Here is a 19,995-nt window from a genome sequence, read left to right as displayed (position 1 = left end):
TTGAAGACTACTTTGTTTGCAAGCACTTTCAAGTTATGCCTCTAATTTGCTCCAAAGCATTCACTAATCCCTTTTTGTTGCTTTTAATGTAATAAACTCAAGCCATAGTATACTGCTTAACATGTCTGCCCTGTTAAAAATGCATACATTTACATCATTATCAATTTAGGAATGCACTCTGATAAGTCATACAATTTAATCTAAGTGAAAGGATCAGAAAGCCCACACGATGGAAAAAAAAACTCACTTTGTGGTTTGGGTGTGCTGCTCTGTTTTCTCTGGGTTTGGTCTCTAACATCAGTTAAATTTAGGGGTATTGACATGAAAGCCTGAAATGTCCTGAAATCAGTTTTTGATTTTACACTCTGAACTTCACGAGCACTACTGTTGAGCAAAGCTGCTTGAGATCAATCAAGGATTACTGCCAACACACTTCACTTGATTATTTTTCCCCACCATCTTTGGTTTCAATTTTTAGTATATGGTTGGTATTTCTATGTTTATTTTAACTTTCAGTAACTGTTAGCCTACATATTACATGATATTATATCCTGATATAAGGGGGTTGTAATTAGGTAAATTTAAAGCAAATGGTGCATGATCTCTGCCTCATTATCCAGATGATTTGAAGGACAGGGCAGTGAGTGTGTACAGGAGAACCAATATTTCATTTGGTACTTAGCTAATGTGTCTGCAATAAATCTTTTCTACATGGCCTTAAAAGACAGATTAGGGTGCCTTTCACTGTGTGCAGGATATTGTACATTGAGGTAAATTATGGTTTAATGGCTCTGCCAGGAGACAGCAGGCAATTAAAAAAAAGTACAATGCGTTAAGGAGATGAATAGGTAGATAAGAAAACCATCCATGGGTTGTTTGACTTTCTTAACATAACAAACCTCTTAGATCAATAATATATTTATGATCAACATGGGCGGGGTGTTATGATTAGCTTAATTTGGGTGTTTTACACAGAGCAAAATAGTTCAACAGCTGGAACAACGCAAATCTGTCAAAAAGAGGAAAAGCATGACAAACTCTGATTAACGTCCCTTTAACGCGCTTAGAAATCACTGAAAAAACACGTTTTCTTCACAGAATTTACCTGGAAACATCATGTTGTTTGGAAGTCACGTTAATCCCCGGTGATGGTGGTCAGTAACGTTAGTCCATGCCCACATCGAAAAAGGGAATTCGCTGGGCTCTTAATTTACCGAAAAAACAAAACATGGGTAAATAAACTAGCCCACTTCTTGCCGACTTTATTGGCGGTTTACTGTAAAAAGAAGCAACCAGCTTTTGGCTGTAAAAAACGAGCTGCCATGGCAACATCCTACTTCCGGTTCCTGTTCCGGAAAAAAAAGAAATCTCGCAAGTGCAGACTTTTTCTGTTTAATGTAGTATTATCCGAAGACTTGGTAAAGAAATATTCATCAATTAATTAATAGAAACATCTAAAATGTTAATTAAAAAATGCGACCGTTGGGTGGTTCTAGCATGGACCAGAATCAAATATGGCAAGGCAGCAGGTAAGGACTGGAGGTTAATTACTATGGTAATGGTAGGGTAACTATGGTAACAATGCTAGTCATCTGAGGGTACAAGAAAAGGCGGGATGGTGGAGCAACAGTTGTTGTGGAAGTTACTGTAGCTGTTGACAGAAGAAGACCAACGTTTGGTGGAAGCTAGCTGCAAGCAATTACAATTAGCTGTTATGCTAACAAACAGAAGTGCAGGTGAACTCGGTGATGTCCCGGGAATGTCAAGTAAGAAAGTTAGCATGGTTTTATATTACCATATGCTCATTATGTGAGGTAAGCAAGTCAAATACGGACATATGGCGTGGCATTTCTGGACAGAAATATCTAGTTTGCTAGCTTGTTGTGCATAAGTTAGCATGTTATTGTAAAAAAAAAAAAAGAAGAAATGAAAAAGAAATCAATCGTCATATGCCCCATGGTGGTTTTCTTTTTCAAAATATACAGTACTAACAAACAGCATTTGCCATCAAAAGCTTGTAATTGGTGCCTTTCTCAGGTAGTTAAGCCATCCAGGGCTATGCTGACCCTAGTGCTAATGCTAAAACTAAGTGGTCCATTTTGTTGATTTAAGTTAACTGTATTTAACTTGGGTTGCACTGTAAAGTCAAGCTATGCTCTGGAGTACTAGCATGGAGTTTAAAGCCAACTATTTACCATGGCACAGGATCAATTTTGCTCTCTAGCTATGTCTTCTTGACTAAAAAGGAAATAGTCACTAATGAGCTGGTATTAATAAAAACATAGATACAGCTTATACCTCCTCCTCCCCAAACACACTTGTATGCCTAGAGACACATTTGCACAATTTCTCTGCCTCTGTGTTTAACACAAATTCACTCCAAGCTCTTTAGGATACAGTACTTACAACCAGAGGAGCAACAAACCAAAGGTCACAGTTCCTGGCAGTGATGTGTCAGCATGACAGCGGGCCTGAAATACAGGCTGGCTCTATCTCTGTACCCCCTCCTGCACTCCCAGCTGTTGCTGGATACTCTTCCCATTTTTCTTTTGATCGAACCCTCAGTTTCCTTTTTTGTCTGTCTTATGCAAGCTAGCTGGGAGAGACTTGGTAGCCAAGGGAGAATTGGCTTAGGGTCATGTTCGAGGGACAGTCGGGAGTTCCCTTTAGGTCATCATTTTGAATGTGACCCCATGAGAAAACACACAAATTAATGCTGACAACTGAGCAAGAAAGAGGATAGCCTTCATGTATTGCTTGTTGGATAAACACTACGGTTTATGGCACAGTGGTGAGCAGTGTCCCAGCTGTTTCCGGAGTTTAAATGTTATTTATCACTCTTCAAATCAGACAGACCGGACACCCTGCATTAACTGCAGGTTAAAAGAGTTGGTTTATAGCCTTAATAATAAAAATTTCCACTGAGAGAATGAGAAATCTCTTACAAGTATAGGCAACATGTCTCGCTGAATTGTGATTAATTAAAACAAAACACTCTAGAAACTAGCAAAATATATTTTAACCCTTACCCTTACCCTACAGTTCCATATTTGTAGCGTTTATTCATCCACCCAAATAGAAAGTGCTGTTACAGTGATGATTTAGATGTCAATGCTTATGGTATATTTCTTTTTTCTTCTGCTGCTAGAGGTTGATTAAAAAGGTAAGTAGAATGTTCTTTATTGAAGAAAAAACCCTCATCTTTTTTCTTTGCTGCTCAACAATTTTCTCACATTTCCTCAGGCATTTTGCAACTGTGCAGCACAGTTATTGTTTGTCACAAGAATGGGCAAGTTCTCTAATGAGTGTGGTACTATACATGTTTGTGTTAGTTGGTTTCTTTGACTGTGTAGTTTGTGTAGTTTTTTTTTGTGTTTTCCTTCCTCCGTCTTTGTCCGTGGTCTGCTTGCACTTGGAATGGAGGTCCAAATTAAACAATACTTGATCCTTTCAGTTCCATGCAGTTTACCAGACCAGGTCCAGAAAACAAGGATGCTAGGACATCATAATAATCTGTTACCTTTTTTTCCCCGGCAGGCGGGTCAAGGCGGTGGACATCGGACCCTGCTCTATGGTCATGCCATCCTCCTACGTCACTCCTTCAGTGGTATGGTGAGTAATTAATATAATTTGATGCAACACATGCTGACATCAAGAAGACATGTACGTAGGCTATATATGGTTGTTGTTTTTTTTATTATATTAATTGATTAAATGATAACTGTGTAAAATATCAGAAAACTGTGACTTCTCAACTTCCATGAGACAAATGGTAAGTTTTAACAGAAGGCCTAAACTGTTTTTAGTTGTATTGGATATTTAAACAATAGCTGGTTTCTACTCACAGCTTGTTAAAAGTGTTTAACACTAATTTTATTTTTCACTTGCCAGTACTTGACCTGTTTGAAGACATCAAGGTCTCTTACAGACAAGCTGTCGTTCGATGTCGGACTACAAGAAGATTCAATAGGTACAGTATGACTGAAAGAGTTCACTTTTTCTTGAATTTCCTGAATAGCCATTTCAGGTCAACCTAACCTTGAGATGGAATCAATACCCATGGGAGAAGTAGTGTAACTGCACATTTGCTGGGTGTGTGTACAGTAATGCTACATTTGACATTTGACCTACAGGGCTGCTTCAGGACATTTGTCAAGTGGAAATGATTCTTCAATTACTCCTCCAGTCATTTTAGGATGATGGACATCCCCATGCTTTTTGCTACTAAAGTTATATGGACTCTGAGACAAGTCAAGACTCTCTGAAATTACACATTAATATATGACGATGATGGACAGTAAATGTGCTCCAATGGTTTTTTCTGCTTTATCACCAGTTAATCAATAATATATTCACTCTGTGTCTCCAGGTGAAGCCTGTTGGTGGACCATCCACCCTGCGTCCAAGCAGAGATCCGAGGGAGAGAAAGTCCGCATCGGAGACGACCTGATTCTTGTCAGCGTGTCAACGGAGAGATACCTGGTAGGTCAAGTTTGGTACCTTCTGAATATGAAAGATCAGAACTGACCTGTAAGAAGAAAGGTGAGAAGAAAATGACAAGGGGTAAAAGTTCTTTTTTGTTTTGTTTGCACTAATCCTACATAGTTTGTTCAGTGACACTGAAACTCTGATGCTTTTTCTTACATGGAAGATGTACTGTATATTAATTCTGGTAGAACTGTATTAATTCAATTCAGTAATACTTTATTTAGCCCAGCAAATATAGCAGCAGCTTGTTCACCAGGCCAACAAACACACCCACATTCAGTAGGAGAAGAGAAACTACACTATTAATTATAAAAGTGAAGAAATCGTAGGTTACAAGGTGAAAAAAGCGTATGTGGAATTGGTAATTATTAATATATTTCTTATTTCTATATTTATTCGGACTTTCTGAAAGCAAGTCCTTCCTTCGTTTTTATCAACAGAGAATCATCCATTTCAGACTGGACATCGCAGTACAGAAAGAAGCTGCGGTTTTAAAAGATGTTGGTTTAATTGCAGCTCACACAATTTTCATATAAACAGCAGGCGTCCATTCAATTTCCCACTTGGAGATAAGCTTTTTCTTATGAATATTTACTGTTTATCAGACACATCAGATGGATTCTCTTGTTGTTAATGCTGACTGTATTTTCCTTTGTCAGATCTCGCTTAATTCACCTTTGCTCTGTTGTTTTGGGGCTGCGAAATGTTTTTATGCCAAATAAAATTGTCTGCCTGTAAACTTGCGCCGAGAATTGAGCAATATACAAAATGAGAAAAGGGAGGGTTGTTATTTTCCCAGATTATTAGCCCTACATAGCTGGAGTTATCCGCTTTGGTTCACTGTCTGTCTCGAAAGGCACTTTGCAAACTTTCATAGCTGTCAGATAGTTCTGATAGCCGTCTCACTCCAGACAACTTCAGAGTGACAAGGCAATTCAAGGGGAAAACTTTAAAACTTTACTCAACTATCTGTAATGGAAATCTGATTACCTGTAAAGCCCCCCTGTGCATTTTCCTTCTAAAAATTATTTTTAGGGAAGGCATCCATCTGACTGATGAGCTTAGAGTTAATGCTGTCTCCCTTATGCATGGCTATACACCCGACCTCAATTAACTTACTTGGTGAAGAGAGAGAAGAGGGGGATTTCAAGAGGGAAAGTGAGAGGGAAAAGAAGAGGCAGAGAGGAATGGGAAAAGGGAGGGGCAGAGACGTGTCAGGCATAGAGGAGTGAGGAGCACTAGCTTCCAGTGGCTGCCCTGGCCCCTCCGGGAGGGAAATGTGCAATTAAAGCAAAACTGGCCAAGAGCCAAACTTTCATCTCCTCCAATGGGAAATCTTCACCTGATTCGGCCTCGACAGAAAATCAGCTTTTGAAGAATGGCACGCAGAGAATCAAGCAAAAGTAATCAGTGTTCAATTACTGTGAACAATCACAGACTGTCTTTTTAGGATGTGGGGCGTTTGTTGCTGCGTCTCTTTGTGTCCAGTTTGGCTGAATTGTGTCAGCAGTTTCCTTTTGTGCTGCTTCAAGTGTTCAGGTCAGGACAGTTGGAAAAAAAATGATCAGGGTGAAAAGAAAGTGAGGCTATACACAACATAACCCATTCAGCGGTTGTACGCACAACATATGTCAACATGTAAGAAAAATGATACTGAAATACATGTTATACTGCACATCAGGCTAGTACAAACACTAAACAGATGTTTGTTGTTATTCTATATTTACGTATTTAAGCCAATCAACACATCAGCTCTTGGATGTGGAGGATGTACAGTACAGTAGCTGAAGGCCAGGCTCATTAAAAGCTTCCACCCGCCTCTGAATCCAGCCTGTAGGAAAACGGGATGCCACTCCAAGAGATTCAGCTGGAAGGAATGATTGTGGAGTATTATCTGGACATTGCTGCAAAGAAAAACACTGATGCAGCAGTGGTTTTTAGCCCACAGTGTTATAACACGGCAGCTCCAGAGGACAGACAGGTTTTTTTAAATCTCTTTTTAAAATGCCAACTCTGGGACGTCTCGCGCCTCTGTACAGAATTGCTGAATCTCAGTGTTTATCTATATTTCCCTCCTGTAAACACAACTGCTTTACTCGCTGTCTCCACCCCTTTGTCTGAAGTCCTGTGTAACCTGCCCCTCTCTCTTGCAGCACCTCTCTATCTCCAATGGCAACATCCAGGTGGACGCCTCCTTCATGCAAACCCTGTGGAACGTCCAGCCGACCTGCTCCTCAGGCAACATGGCTGTAGGCAAGTTCATGGCAGCAGCAATCCCAGTAGAAGCTGTGTTGTATCCACTTTTAAATACATTTTTAATAATGTTATCTAATCCTGTGGCTCTTTTACATCTAATGGTCTTCTGAACATATAAATGATAAGGAAAAAAGTCATCAAAGTTAAGAGGAAAACTCACATTATATTATTTCTGGAGAAAAACAACCTTCAAAAACTCATACGTCGTAGACTTTGCATTTCCATGTTCATTTCTTCACCGTGTCATTAAGAACAACCAGAAACCAATGATAAAGAATATCTGCATAATCAAAGAGGAAAACAAATATGATAAAATAAAATATCCCCCTTTTTTTGTCCTATTAGGGTATTTGATTGGTGGACATGTGATGCGTCTTTGTCATGGGCATGATGAGAGCTTGACTATCCCTGGAGCAGACAAGAACGATGAGGAGCAGAGGTTAGTGGATAATTAAAGTACATTTTAGCCAAGAAAGTCAGTATTTAAAAAGTCTGAACAACAACTGTGGAAGTACTTTTAGAGATAATAAAAGAAAGACACTGTTTTTTTGTAGCAGCTACCCAGGTCCCAAGTGTTGTTCAAGTGTGCATTAAGGTACTTCTGATAAAATTACATTGCAGCAACAATATATGGCTCATAACTCCTGTGTTTATTATTAATAAAAAAAAGAATCTAGGAGAGGTAAATAAAATATACTGCAAGGTGTCAATCAACCATGGGAGAACTTCTTGTCCAAATGCTTGAGAAGTGTTGGTGCTCCCTGTGCCAGAACAGCAGCAGCAGCAGAAGCGCTAGTAGGAACTCTTCAAGGTATTTTATTTCCACTGTGACTTGAAAGACTCCCCCTCTTCCGTCTTTCTGCCTCCAGGATCGTCAACTACGAGGCGGGGAAGGGAGCGTCTAGGGCCCGATCACTGTGGAGACTGGAGCCTCTCAGGATCAGGTGAGATCAGACTCAAATACACACATTCACATGCTGAATAAAATACAGTCAATAACGTAGAAATCCTGACATAGCTTTTTCTCAGACATACACCACCAGGAAGATGTCTTTTTCCAGTGGGATCTCTCTGTGAAGACTAAAAGGAGTTGCTTCTTTATGTGTGAATGTTACAGCTTCGGTACTGTAGGTCGTGTACAATCCTCACCTCCCTCTGCTCTGAGCTGTCACTACACGTTAGTTGCCAGAGTCCTTCAGAGAGTGAGCTTCTGTTTACCATCCCTTTCAATCTACTTCTGCCTGTGTGTCTATCCTCCTCTCTCTTCTTCCTCTTCTTCCTCTCTTTCCTTTCTTTAACTGGCCACCCACGCAATCCCCCCCCACCACCCCCGACCGGCATCGTCTGCCAGCTCTCACTGGGACTGCCTGTCACAGTCTGTACACCTTGAAAAGACGCAGGTGCATCTGTTGAGGCACACGTTCTCCCTCCTTCAGCTCAGGGAGGAATTTATAACAGTAATTTAGTTACTGAGTCTGTAAAAGAAAACTTCTTTATTACTTAAGATACTTGTCCCGCCTGTGGTTATGTTTTCTTTTTAATACTTTATTTATTTTCAGATGTACAAAACAGAACATCAAGGTAAACCTTCCAACCCCTCTCCTCTAAAGCAGGTTGGGGGGGAAAAAAAGAGGGAAAAACTGTGGCCATCCTCGACTGTAATAAAATTAAACTTAAAAAAATACAGAAGAATAAATATTCAAACCCAATCAAGACCTTGAGGGAACATGAGAGTCCTTTCCGCTGTGTGGTATGATCAAGAAATGGTTGCCATATCTGATGGAATCTGTTGTTACCGTATGTTTTGCAAACATTTTGAAAATATTCTACTTGATTCCAACTGAAATAACGTTGCCAATGCGACTTAGAACAAAAAAGAAAGATTTCGGGTCCACAGTTACATAAACAAATATCAGTGGTAAGTCAGCATTCATGATTTGGAACTTTAAACTTGGAGAGCAGTTTAGTCAACCAGCCAACAGATGCTTTTGCAGCACTGTGCTACAAACACATTTCAGTCACTACCAAAACAATTTTGGGTTTTGGTCAGTGGTTTTATTCCAGTGCAAGAACAGTAGGATAGAATATGCATGTTAATATTATCTGCCAGGGAACTATACTATTAAAAAATCCTTGAATGCGGTCCTGAATCTGAAGCTTGTGACTCTCTGTGTTTACTGTTTAGCTGGAGCGGTAGCCACATCCGGTGGGGCCAGCCCTTCAGGCTACGTCACCTCTCCACCGGCTATTACCTGGCGCTGACCGAGGACCGTGGACTCGTCCTGCAGGACCAAGCAAAGTCCGACACCGACGCCACTGCCTTCTGCTTCAGGGTCTCCAAGGTTAGTGCTCTCTCTTTCCCCTTTACTGATGTAATTAAATTATTCTATTTTTACAACCAGAACCAGTCCTGATGTGCCCTTTGAGCAAGGCAGTTACATCACCAGAAAGCGGCCCCTGGGTGTAAATGTAAATAAATGCTCTCGGTCGACTTACCTCATTAAAAGAGGATTCAAAATATCTGACCGCACTTCATCACAGGCTCCTGAGGTTGGGGCTGTAAACTCTCAGTGAGCTCATGGCTCGCCACCACAAATTGACCTTTTCACAGCTGCTGAGTAGACAGCACTGTAAATGCTGGAGCAAGCATTCATGTTGTCAACTGGCTTAATTGCCGCTGGCTGGGTTATAGCCATTTTCAATTAGGAAGGGACGGGACACTTTTATCACAACTATGGTATTAAGATTCAATGTAATCCATTGGAGGGATTTCAGGATACCTACTTTGTGTTCTTCCATTCGCCTTTGCGTTGTTTTCTTTCTCCTCCTAATTACCCGTCCTTTTTATCTCACACTTTGTTTTAAACTCTCTCTCTCCATCTCTTTCTCTCCCTCACTCTGAGGGTGTTTCAGTTCTTCCGTTTTAATAGCGCGCTTTCCAAAAATAAAGTCTCGCTGCCAAAAATAACTCAGAGAAAGGAGAAAGGGGCACATGGCTTACTTGAAATTCAGACTGAAAATAGATAATTTACTGAAGCTCAGATACTGTTGTTCCGTTTACTTGGAGATTGTGTAGTTTCGATGCAGGTGATTTGACGTCTTGCTGTCTTGTTGAGTCATAATTATTTTAATACAAAATGAGGCAATTATTTCCTCTGCACTGTTTTCGAGCCTCTACACAAATCTCTTGTCTATCAAAATTAGAGCTGGATAAATCCCAGTACAACAGGCTAATGCCTTTATGTGAAAACCTCTACAGTTGATTCTGTGGATTTACCGTTTGTTGCCTAAGTAATCCTACAGTATTATCCCACCCTGGAATAGCGGCAGCCACATAAACAGCACAATGCCATGAGTCACCTTCAGAGCACCATTGTGTCCCTGTAGATATCCTTTTATCTACAACAGGTATACAGTATAAAATCCCCCTGAGAGCCGTACACTTCTGACGCTTCAATTTTCTAACCCATCCCACGCCTGACAACAGAGTGTAATTGCTCTCAGTAATCACTACTCCTGCAGGACCCCACAAGCTTTTTAGGATTACTGGTGGTTCATGTTGTTTTAGAAAAATAAATATACTGTAGTAGTGCATGAAAAGTCTCTCCTTCCACCCACTGTATACGCAACCTAGTGGCAGTCGGCTCCTGTAGCTAAAAAAGGTCAGTGCTTTGTCATGTTGAACATTGGCATTAATATGTTCCTGCTACTCGCTGTCGACTGCAATTGGCTGCATTGCTCCATCTCTCCTGAGCCAGAAATGTAGCAGAGCTAATGAGGCTGGAGGCAACCTCCCGGCAGAGCAATGAATGCACTCTCCTCAACCTGCCTCTCTGATTATTATCTAATCACAATATATCTTCATTTGTCTCATTTTCATGCCCGTGTGTCTGTGTGTGCATGCACTTCCTTTCTGTGTGTCTGTGTGTGTGTGGGTTTGTGCGTCTCAATGTGACCGCTATAGGAAAAGGGTGACACCGGCCCAAAGAGGGACATCGACGGCATGGGAGTACCAGAGATCAAGTATGGAGACTCGGTCTGCTTCATCATGCACATGGCGACAGGACTGTGGCTGTCTTACCTGGCGCCCGATGCCAAGTCGTCTCGCCTCGGACCCCTGAAAAGACGGGTAAATGAAGCTTTTATTTTGAAACTCACATTGTACTGACCTTCATGTTTACTCAAACTCCATGCAGCTATTCACATTCAAGTGCCTCGGCCACTTGAAAATGTTAGAAAAGGATCGTTACAGAGAGAGACGGGGGGGGGGGGTGACATGGAGCAAAGGGTGGGACTTAAACCAGGGTTTCCCATAATTCACAATAAATTATGCTCCTCAGGATATACTAACTTTTTGACGAGGGCTGAACGATTTGGGAAATTAATCCAATTGCATTTTTTCCCCAATATTGCGATTGCGATCTAATATGCGATAAATCTTTAAGTTCCTTATCATCTTCAACAGAAACAATACTTAATACTTGTAATAATTATCATGCCAACATAACAATGCATTGATATAGATAAGTCTGATGTAAACATTGATACGAAACTTGAGCATAATTGCAGCCCGTGCGATTACAAAAATGCAAATGTATCGTTCAGCTTTATTTTTGAGTAAATCTTGCAAGCACATCCAACTGAAAGCGCCCTGTTGTGAATTTATGAATCAACTCTGTAGTCTTGCATAGTGATATAAATAACTGTATATCATATCTGTCATCAATGTACCTATGTCTTAACTGTAAGGTCTGAACTGTCTGCTATTGCTTGTCTGTAACACCTCGAAGTCTGTGTATAGGGTAGTAAATCACGCCCAGTTAACCCAGTGTGTTATATGGCCGTTTAAACACCTCAGCCACCCAGGAAAATATTGATCTTCCTCCTTATCTAAAAACATTGCCCACCCTGGATACACTCGGTGCAGCTCCTCTCCCTGCCGCCGACGCCCACCTGTCCGGCGTAAATGATGCCGCAACCCATTTAAATGTGATAATGGGCCACGTGGAGGGTGACAGTTAGTTTTGGGTGAGACGTGGGGGGATTAGGGCGGCACACGAACGCTTCTCATCACTGGGCACGTCTCCAGGGACATTGAACGCCACCTCACGCCGGTGCCAGGCCGTCTCTGCAGCCTTGGCAACGCGCCAATGCACCTGACGTGATGCTCAGTCTACACTTATATCCTCTCACCAGCTCCTTCTTCTTGATTATGCCGTCTGATTACAGTGAGTCAGGTTTCACTGAGCTACAGGAGACTCACACCTCTCATGTGTACATTACGTCCTGAAGTGACTTCCCTGTAGCGTCTGGGTCGATATCTTGTACAATATCTGCTAAAATGTTATTCTTAATAATTTGGGAGCATTGATAAAGCCAGGATATTGTTACAGTGTCTTTATGTGTCTTGCTTTAAATGTATTTGCTGTAAAAATGGGTTTTAAGTTTATCATCCACCTGTTGGTAAAACAGATACCTCAGATATTATACAGATCAACTCTGACAAGTTTGATGTGACAATTTTGAACTGATTGCGTTGCTGTCGTTCAGGATGTTGTTGTCTCCTCTCTGACAGTTGATTGTGTATTTCTGCCTGCTGGTCTAGGCCTGCCTACACTCTGAAGGCCACATGGACGATGGGCTGATCCTGCAGCGCTGCCAGCATGAGGAGTCCAGGGCCGCACGCATCATCCGCAACACCACGTTTCTCTTCACCAACTTCATCAAGTAATGACGAGGCAACAAAACTTTAACCCTTAGGGGTCTGAGCCTATTTTGTTTTTGAATACTTTTGCCTTTATATACCTCATAAAAAAATGTTTAACATGCCCATGCTCAGTATCTTTTTTTCAGCACAACTTCATCTATATGATCTGATAATATTTTTTTTCCACTTTAACCTACCTTATTAACAAATTGGCCCCTAAAATACACAGAAATCATCATATCCAAATTGAAAAAACAACCCCCCAATCCACGTGAGACGTCTCTGGTATATTCATCAGCTGATTCGACCACTTCTTCTCGGCTATATGGAAAAAATGCAACACCTGCCCATCCCATCCCATTCCCCCGGATAAATATATTTTGTACTATCAAATTAAAACTATCATATCTCTGGTTTTACATGGTTGGTCAAAGTCAAATAAAAACTGGGAGAGAGTTTCTACTGAAGTCTAGTTTAGTTTTTATGGTGCTTTCAAGACGTCATGTGATGTGCTTGGTCTATGTCAGGTCTTGACCTTCCTCACTCCTTCCCCTCCAGAGCCTTGGACCGCACTGCGGAGGGCGACTCCTTGGCGGTGGCGAGGTACGTCGAAGAGGTGCTGCAGACGCTCAACGACCTGATCGAGTACTTCAAACAGCCCGACTCGGAGCTGGAGCACGAGGAGAAACAGTGTCTTCTCCGTTCACTCATCAAACGCCAAGACCTCTTCAAAGAGGAGGTGAGAGTTTATCAAGTGACGGCGATTTGAAGCTGATATATGAAGATAATTGTAAAGTCTTTATAAGCCAAAATATCCCTCTTCTACCCACTTCAGTTCAGATGGCAGTGGCGGGGAATATGCTTGAGGGAAGTCTGAGATTATTCATGCCAGTAACATTGCTTTTTCTCATTTTCTCAGGGGATGCTGGCCCTCTTGTCCAAATGCATTGACCGAATGAACCTCTACAACAGTGCTGCCCACTTTGGAGAGATGGCTGGGGAGGAGGCGGGCGCTGCCTGGAAGGACATTCTCAACCTCCTCTACGAGCTCCTGGGTAAGCAGCAGCTCCCAGTGATGGATCACATGAAATATCCACATCTTCTGTCAGCGCTGTCGGCTGTTGACCCTGGCTAGACATGCAGTATTAATCTTCCCTCAGTGTCTTCACCCAATCCTCCTCTTCTCCTTTACACTTCACACACTCCTCTCCTCCTTTCTTCTTCCCCTTAACTTCTCCACATCCTCCAATCACTCCCATTGTTTTCTGTATGTGACATCTGGAGTTCACAGCTGCTAACAGCCCCTTTACATGACGTTCATTTGTTATTATTTGTGACAAGGGAGTGGGGAGGGAAGCAAAAACAGAAAGCCGTCTTGTATACTTCTTGTGTAATCTCTCCCGCCTCCCATCTAGGTCACATCCTGCTCTCAAAGCATTGTGGACACATTACAAAGCATTCAGCTGAATATTTGAAAAAATGATGGCATCATTAACAAAATGCCAGCCGTCACAGGTGCTGGCATTATTCCGCTCTGTCGTTCAGCCAGTGTTGAGTCATGAATACTAAAAGATTTGACCCTGAAAAGTTTTTATTTTGGGCAGCTTTTTTTCTTGGGTGGTTTGTTTTGCTGTCAATGGAGCTTTCCCATCAACAGCTACCCCTCGGCTCACCTTGACTGCCCTTATATTCATCATCACCTCCCCAGCATGCACTCCGACATGCACACACACACACACATGCACACACTCAGAAAACCCACAAATGCACTCCTCTGCGTACACTCTAGCCTTCCCCATGGAGGGGTCACCCACAAGGATGGAAAGGCAGTCTGGTTTTGTGTGATGAATTGTTCATCGCCCTTGGTTGGCCTGACCTCCTCTGCTCTCCATTATAACTCTGCTGGTGTGTTTTAAGGTGAAATACAATATAGTTATTTTAGTATATGAGTTAATATCTATGGGGTTGGCTCACCTATTAAATCATGACGGAATAGAAATTAATTTTCCATGACCACATACTGTATTGTTTTAGAGATAGCCAGCCCATTGTCTTACAGTACAATGCATTATTGCATTTTATTTTAATTCTTGGGTTTTGTGCTTTTTCACTCCTGACCACACTCTTAGGTATATGATTTAGAAATGTATAACCACACTCACAAGTGGAAGTCTCTTCAGCAAGTTTAACCACAGGTGGTCAGATAGAAAAAGAGATTTTCCATGGTGTGTTACTAGCATGTATTATAAGTCATAATGTATACATTTTGGAGCAGTTAAAACTTAAGATTAATATATATAAGGTGATTTATTCTATGTGAAAATCTCCATGTTTCAGTCCAAGGACCAGCAGGATTAAAAAAAAAAAATGAGATGAGTTTTTTGATGCTGGATTCAAAAACGAACAGTTTCACATTTGGTTTCCTTCATTCATATGTTGCAGGAATTTTTTATTTCTAAAACCTCTGTCTTCTATTTTGCCGCTGCATGCTAATGTAACCATAATTTAAAATCTGTCATCAGCGTAGCCCCAGGTTTTCCTCTTTGTCTGTGACTTTTAATTTCACATTCCCATCCTGCACAGTGAACGTTGCCATTGCCTCGTGGCATGGCTGCACGACCATGCTTTTGTATTGAAAGACAGCTTTACTGAAAAGGCAGAATTAAAAGAGCTTCAACACCCATCACTATTCCTTCGGCATAAAGCGCTGTTAAATTATTTCACGGGTATTATCTGTCTTGTGTCCCTGAATCCTAATGGTGAAAAATGAGACAGTAAAGTAATGAGGAGGCTGCCTGATGTCACCACGGTGACAGAGAAAAGGGCAGAAGGAAACACACCTCAACTTTTTATAGAGAAGAGAGCTCATGACTTCACTGTAGCTTCAAAATCTATCACATGTATTTTCTATCACACAGGCTTCATTATACTGTAATAGATGTCAGGTGGTTTGAGAGATTTAATGAATTTTAATATCTACCTGTGAATCAAAGATGTCAGACAGAATGTCAGACTTAATGTTCACTGGAAAACGGTCGACTGCTTTTCATTAAAGGTGTCTCAGGCCTCCATTCCTGTCAGCTGCCTGGATCTCTGATCACATTCATGATTTTTAACAGTTTCCTGCAAGGGATTGATCAGATTCTGTTTGTGATTTGCTTAAACCTTGGGTGTGTTTTCATTAAACCTTGTGAAAACGTGTGTGTCCTTTGTTCAGCCTCACTGATTCGGGGGAGCAGGAACAACTGCACCCAGTTTTCCCGCAAATTGGACTGGCTGATCAGCAAACTGGATAGACTGGAATCGTCCTCAGGTATCAGGAGAAACCCTACTTTTTGAGTCCTCTGTTGAAAGAAGAAATTTTGTCCACGCGAGCTAAGATCCAGTCTGTTTTCATATAGATTTGGTCTGATGGTAATTGGTAACAAATATTTTGTGTGACCTTCTAGGAATCCTGGAAGTCCTCCACTGTATCTTGGTAGAAAGCCCAGAGGCTCTGAACATCATCCAGAGAGGGCACATTAAATCCATCATCTCTTTGCTCTACAAGCATGGACGCAACCACAAGGTGGGCAGAGCTGTGATGAGCACAATAGATAAATATTAGTTAATTGTATGGTTAAGATTTAATGGTTGCTGACTTCGATTTCTTTCGTGAGCACTTAAGACTCCTGCAAGTCGACAGAATAACTACAGTGTGACAGTGTCATCGATACCAAGACTAACAATATCATCATGCCAAACAAACAGTTTTGGCTGTAAAATATGTGTAGTTAATATTTATTTGGGGTTTGCAATTAACCTAAAGGAATAAATTCTGATTTATCATCATGCATAGTTTACATATAATATTAGTCATTAGAAAATACTGAATAAAATATCTCAGCAGTTTTAAGATTTCCATCTCAAGAGCTGCATTGCTAGGTGGAGAGGATGAAGAACTTAAAAGTTTGCCTCAGTACTGTACGTCAAAATATGTCCTACTTGGCTTCAAAATACAAATATCTTGTACAAAGCTACCCGTGGTACTTAGCATTTCAGCAATATTTTCATATGTAAATGTGTCTGCAGGGAATTTCACAGAGTTTCTCTGCAATTCGAATCGTATTTGACTGAGTTTTTCTTTTTCTTTTTTTTTTTTTTGCATTTTATTCTTGTTTGAGTTCAAGTGCAATCCCAGAAGACAAAACAGACATTAGCCTTTTTTCTGAGCTTCCAAATCCTTCCCTCCTCTCTACTGGGTGACAACAGCAAAAGCTAAACTCAGTACACATCAGTTCAGACAAACTAAAAACGTAAAAAAAAAATCAATTCACTTAAGCTTATTTTTACACTTACATTTATGTTTGTCACGGCTCTGAATGAGGCCACATATTAAATAACTTTGTTTTGCGTTTGTTGACATTCCAGCCATGTGTTTTACATGCAGCATTAAGTGTCACAGACTCTTAATATTTACTCCGTAAATTGTCCAGGCATGAAAGGGCATCCTCGTAAACAACAGCTGTTGGTCATGAGTGACAGGTGGAAGTCCCTGTCGACTTGAGAGCACTTTACCACAGCCTCTATGCTACAGTACAAGCACTGCAGCCTACAGTGACTCAGATTGAGTAGCTCTTAATGTAAATGAGAAACAAGGTGCAGATTCCCCGTGTTGGGGTTTGTGAATACACTTGGATCCATAAAACAAAAGACAAATAGATTTGCCTTACCTTGTGTTTTTCTCTGTCTTTCAGATTCTGGATGTGTTGTGTTCCCTCTGTGTTTGCAATGGGGTGGCAGTGAGAGCCAATCAGAATCTGATCTGTGACAACCTTCTTCCCAAAAGGGACCTGCTGCTTCAGACTCGACTGGTTAATGATGTTCAGAGGTGAAGAATACGTTGATGCAGCTGCTTAAATTAATGCTTTTATTTTATCAACTTAATAGATACTGGCTCAAATATTTTCACATTTTAAATGGCTTAAGGAGAGGGTGAATGGAGCCACTATTAGGAACTAAATAAGAAAGTGTGCCTTTTTTAGGTTCAATAGAATATCCCCTAATAATTGTCTTTCTTAAAAGACTTACACTACAGCTTCATAACAGCTTCTTTATCCTCTGTTTTCTTCTCCAGTATGAGACCAAACATCTTCCTGGGTATGGCTGAAGGTTCAGCCCAGTACAAAAAGTGGTATTTTGAGTTGGTGATCGACCAGGTGGATCACTTTGTCAACGGAGAGCCGACCCACCTGAGGGTGGGCTGGGCCAACACTAAAGGGTACGCTCCGTACCCTGGTGGAGGAGAGGGGTGGGGAGGCAATGGTGTTGGGGACGACCTGTACTCCTACAGCTTTGATGGACTTCACCTCTGGTCAGGTAGGCATCTCAGCTTACTTTAACGATCTCATACTGTAGATGGCACTGACAGAGATCGGAAATTTAAGGAGGCATGTTTATATTTGTGTGTGTGTGTGTATATATATATATATATATCTATATCTACAGATATAGATATATATATATACTGTAACAGTATCACTAATCTGGTGTAGCTGGTTTTTGTATAGCTCCATCAGATTTGTAAGATTTAAGTGGTTCTTACTTCATTAAGGCGACATTTTTTTCTTCATATGAGATGTTTTTTTTTTCCATGAGAGATGTATGTATGTTGTCTTTTATTCTGAATTAAACTAGGCGGGACTCAGTTAAAAAAGGATGACATTATATAGTGTATCAACACTTAAATCAACATGTGATGTGACAATTGTTGTCTTGTATGAAAACTGACCAGTCCTCACAAACAAAGTCCTGACAGTTTCCTATTAAACTAATCTGCGCCACTGCAGTGAAACAATCCTGAGTAATTGTTTTTATTAGGGCTGTCAAACGATTAATTTTTCTAATCGCGATTAATCGCATTTTTTCCATAGTTAACTCGCGATTAATCTCTATTAAAAATATTATATATGGCGCTTTGGACTTTCAACACTCCAAAGTGTTATAATCTCTAGACAAACAACTTTTAGACCAGACCTAGCAGGCCTACCTAATCATAACACATGATGCATGAAACTCACACAGAATTGAAACGAATTGCATCCAGTGGAAATTGCCCGTTACTTTGCTACAGTACGCCTCTGCCTGGCCATGTGCATTTGTTGACAACAGACGCCTTCAAAAAAATCAATACATGGCCATGTGCATTTGTTTACAACAAAGCCTCAAAAAATCAATGGATGGAGCTGTGGATATATGTTAGACTGTGTATATTTGTGTAGCAACCAACTTGAAGGTGGTTTACCGCCACCTACTGGACTGGAGGTCCCACACTCCAGTCCTCCAGTCCAGCAGACAGAGGACAAAATGGGCCGCAATTAACCGCGATTAAAAAATTTAATCGAGTTAATTTTTTTAATTAATCTCATCGCGATTAACGCGTTAACTCTGACAGCCCTAGTTTTTATGTATAATTCAAAAAGATAGTCTAATGGACTTGGAGGGACTTTATCCACTCTCTGGGTTGTTTTTTTCAGACGCCACATAGTGAGGGACAAAGTCACAGCATCAACACTGATATAAAATTCCTCCATCCGACCTCTACTTGACTTTCCTCTTCTCCACATACTACACTTTCTCTCAGGACTTTGACTCACATGTCTGACACTGTCAAGCCTGCGTGAGGGGAAATAACTAGTCAGTAGTATATATTCATATAGCCAACTCTTAGGTTGGTGCTTTAGGCTTTAAGTCCTTTGAATACCCTCTTGTCTCTGTGCTCACCCTCAAAGCATAACACCAATTTCAGCTCCCTACCTTTCTAAATCTACTGAAAGACCCATCACTCCCTCTCATCCATTTCATGTCAGCCGGTTTAAAGCACTCATCACCCATGTCTGCTCCCCTCTCTTGTCCTCGCCCATCATCCTGCCCTACATTCACTATGACTTTGCAGCTCTAACAGCCATCCATCGTCCCTCTGTTTTTCCCGCCCGGCGTTGTGCAGGTCGAATCCCGAGGGCCGTGGCCTCCATTAACCAGCACCTGCTGAACTCGGATGATGTGGTCAGCTGCTGTCTGGATTTGGGCGCTCCCAGCATGTCCTTCAGGATCAACGGGCAGCCGGTCCAGGGCATGTTCGAGGACTTCAATACAGAGGCATTCTTCTTCCCTGTGGTCAGCTTCTCTGCAGGTGTCAAGTAAGGCTCCGGATTTCTAATTAGGAAACAATATGAAGAGGCATTTCCAACTGAGATGCTTGTTTTTATTTTTTATTTTTTTGCTTCAGTGCTTGAGATGCAATTGCGGTTTGATAGTGTTTTTTATTTGACCTCTAATCAGTGAATATTAGGAGGTTGTCAAATAAACTTCAGTCAGATTAATATTATCTGTTTCATAGTACAAAATGATTTTGAGAAAGAAATATTTATGCCAGCATAAGAGAGGCGATAATCCCTGCCTTTGGGAGCCTTTACTGCAGCCCTGCTATTACGTAATGATGGAGGTGCAGAGTGCTGTTTGTTGACATTGTGTTTGTGTAGAAATAAAGTGCTGGTTTCAAAGTT

General features: G+C 41.1%; 1 protein-coding gene across 4 annotated transcripts in view; it reads left to right on the top strand.

The window, feature by feature from the left end:
- ryr3 (ryanodine receptor 3) overlaps positions 1-19,995 on the top strand; it is a 126,170-nt gene that overhangs the window by 27,185 nt on the left and 78,990 nt on the right. For all 4 annotated transcript variants that reach the window (XM_085771591.1, XM_085771590.1, XM_085771589.1 and 1 more), the window contains 16 exons: positions 3,538-3,612; positions 3,892-3,970; positions 4,370-4,482; positions 6,642-6,741; positions 7,090-7,183; positions 7,614-7,688; positions 8,930-9,086; positions 10,709-10,873; positions 12,350-12,471; positions 13,010-13,190; positions 13,371-13,506; positions 15,669-15,764; positions 15,901-16,019; positions 17,188-17,321; positions 17,568-17,809; positions 19,437-19,629. In XM_085771591.1, coding sequence (XP_085627717.1) covers positions 3,538-3,612; positions 3,892-3,970; positions 4,370-4,482; positions 6,642-6,741; positions 7,090-7,183; positions 7,614-7,688; positions 8,930-9,086; positions 10,709-10,873; positions 12,350-12,471; positions 13,010-13,190; positions 13,371-13,506; positions 15,669-15,764; positions 15,901-16,019; positions 17,188-17,321; positions 17,568-17,809; positions 19,437-19,629 — 2,081 coding nt within the window. The remainder of the gene's footprint in view (positions 1-3,537; positions 3,613-3,891; positions 3,971-4,369; positions 4,483-6,641; positions 6,742-7,089; positions 7,184-7,613; positions 7,689-8,929; positions 9,087-10,708; positions 10,874-12,349; positions 12,472-13,009; positions 13,191-13,370; positions 13,507-15,668; positions 15,765-15,900; positions 16,020-17,187; positions 17,322-17,567; positions 17,810-19,436; positions 19,630-19,995) is intronic.

This window comes from Trachurus japonicus, chromosome 24 (assembly GCF_045865225.1).
Source record: "Trachurus japonicus isolate A0001 chromosome 24, Traja_1.0".
Lineage (NCBI taxonomy): Eukaryota > Metazoa > Chordata > Actinopteri > Carangiformes > Carangidae > Trachurus > Trachurus japonicus.
The sequence above is the reverse complement of the archived record's forward strand: the minus strand, read 5'-3'. Positions and strand labels throughout refer to the sequence as shown.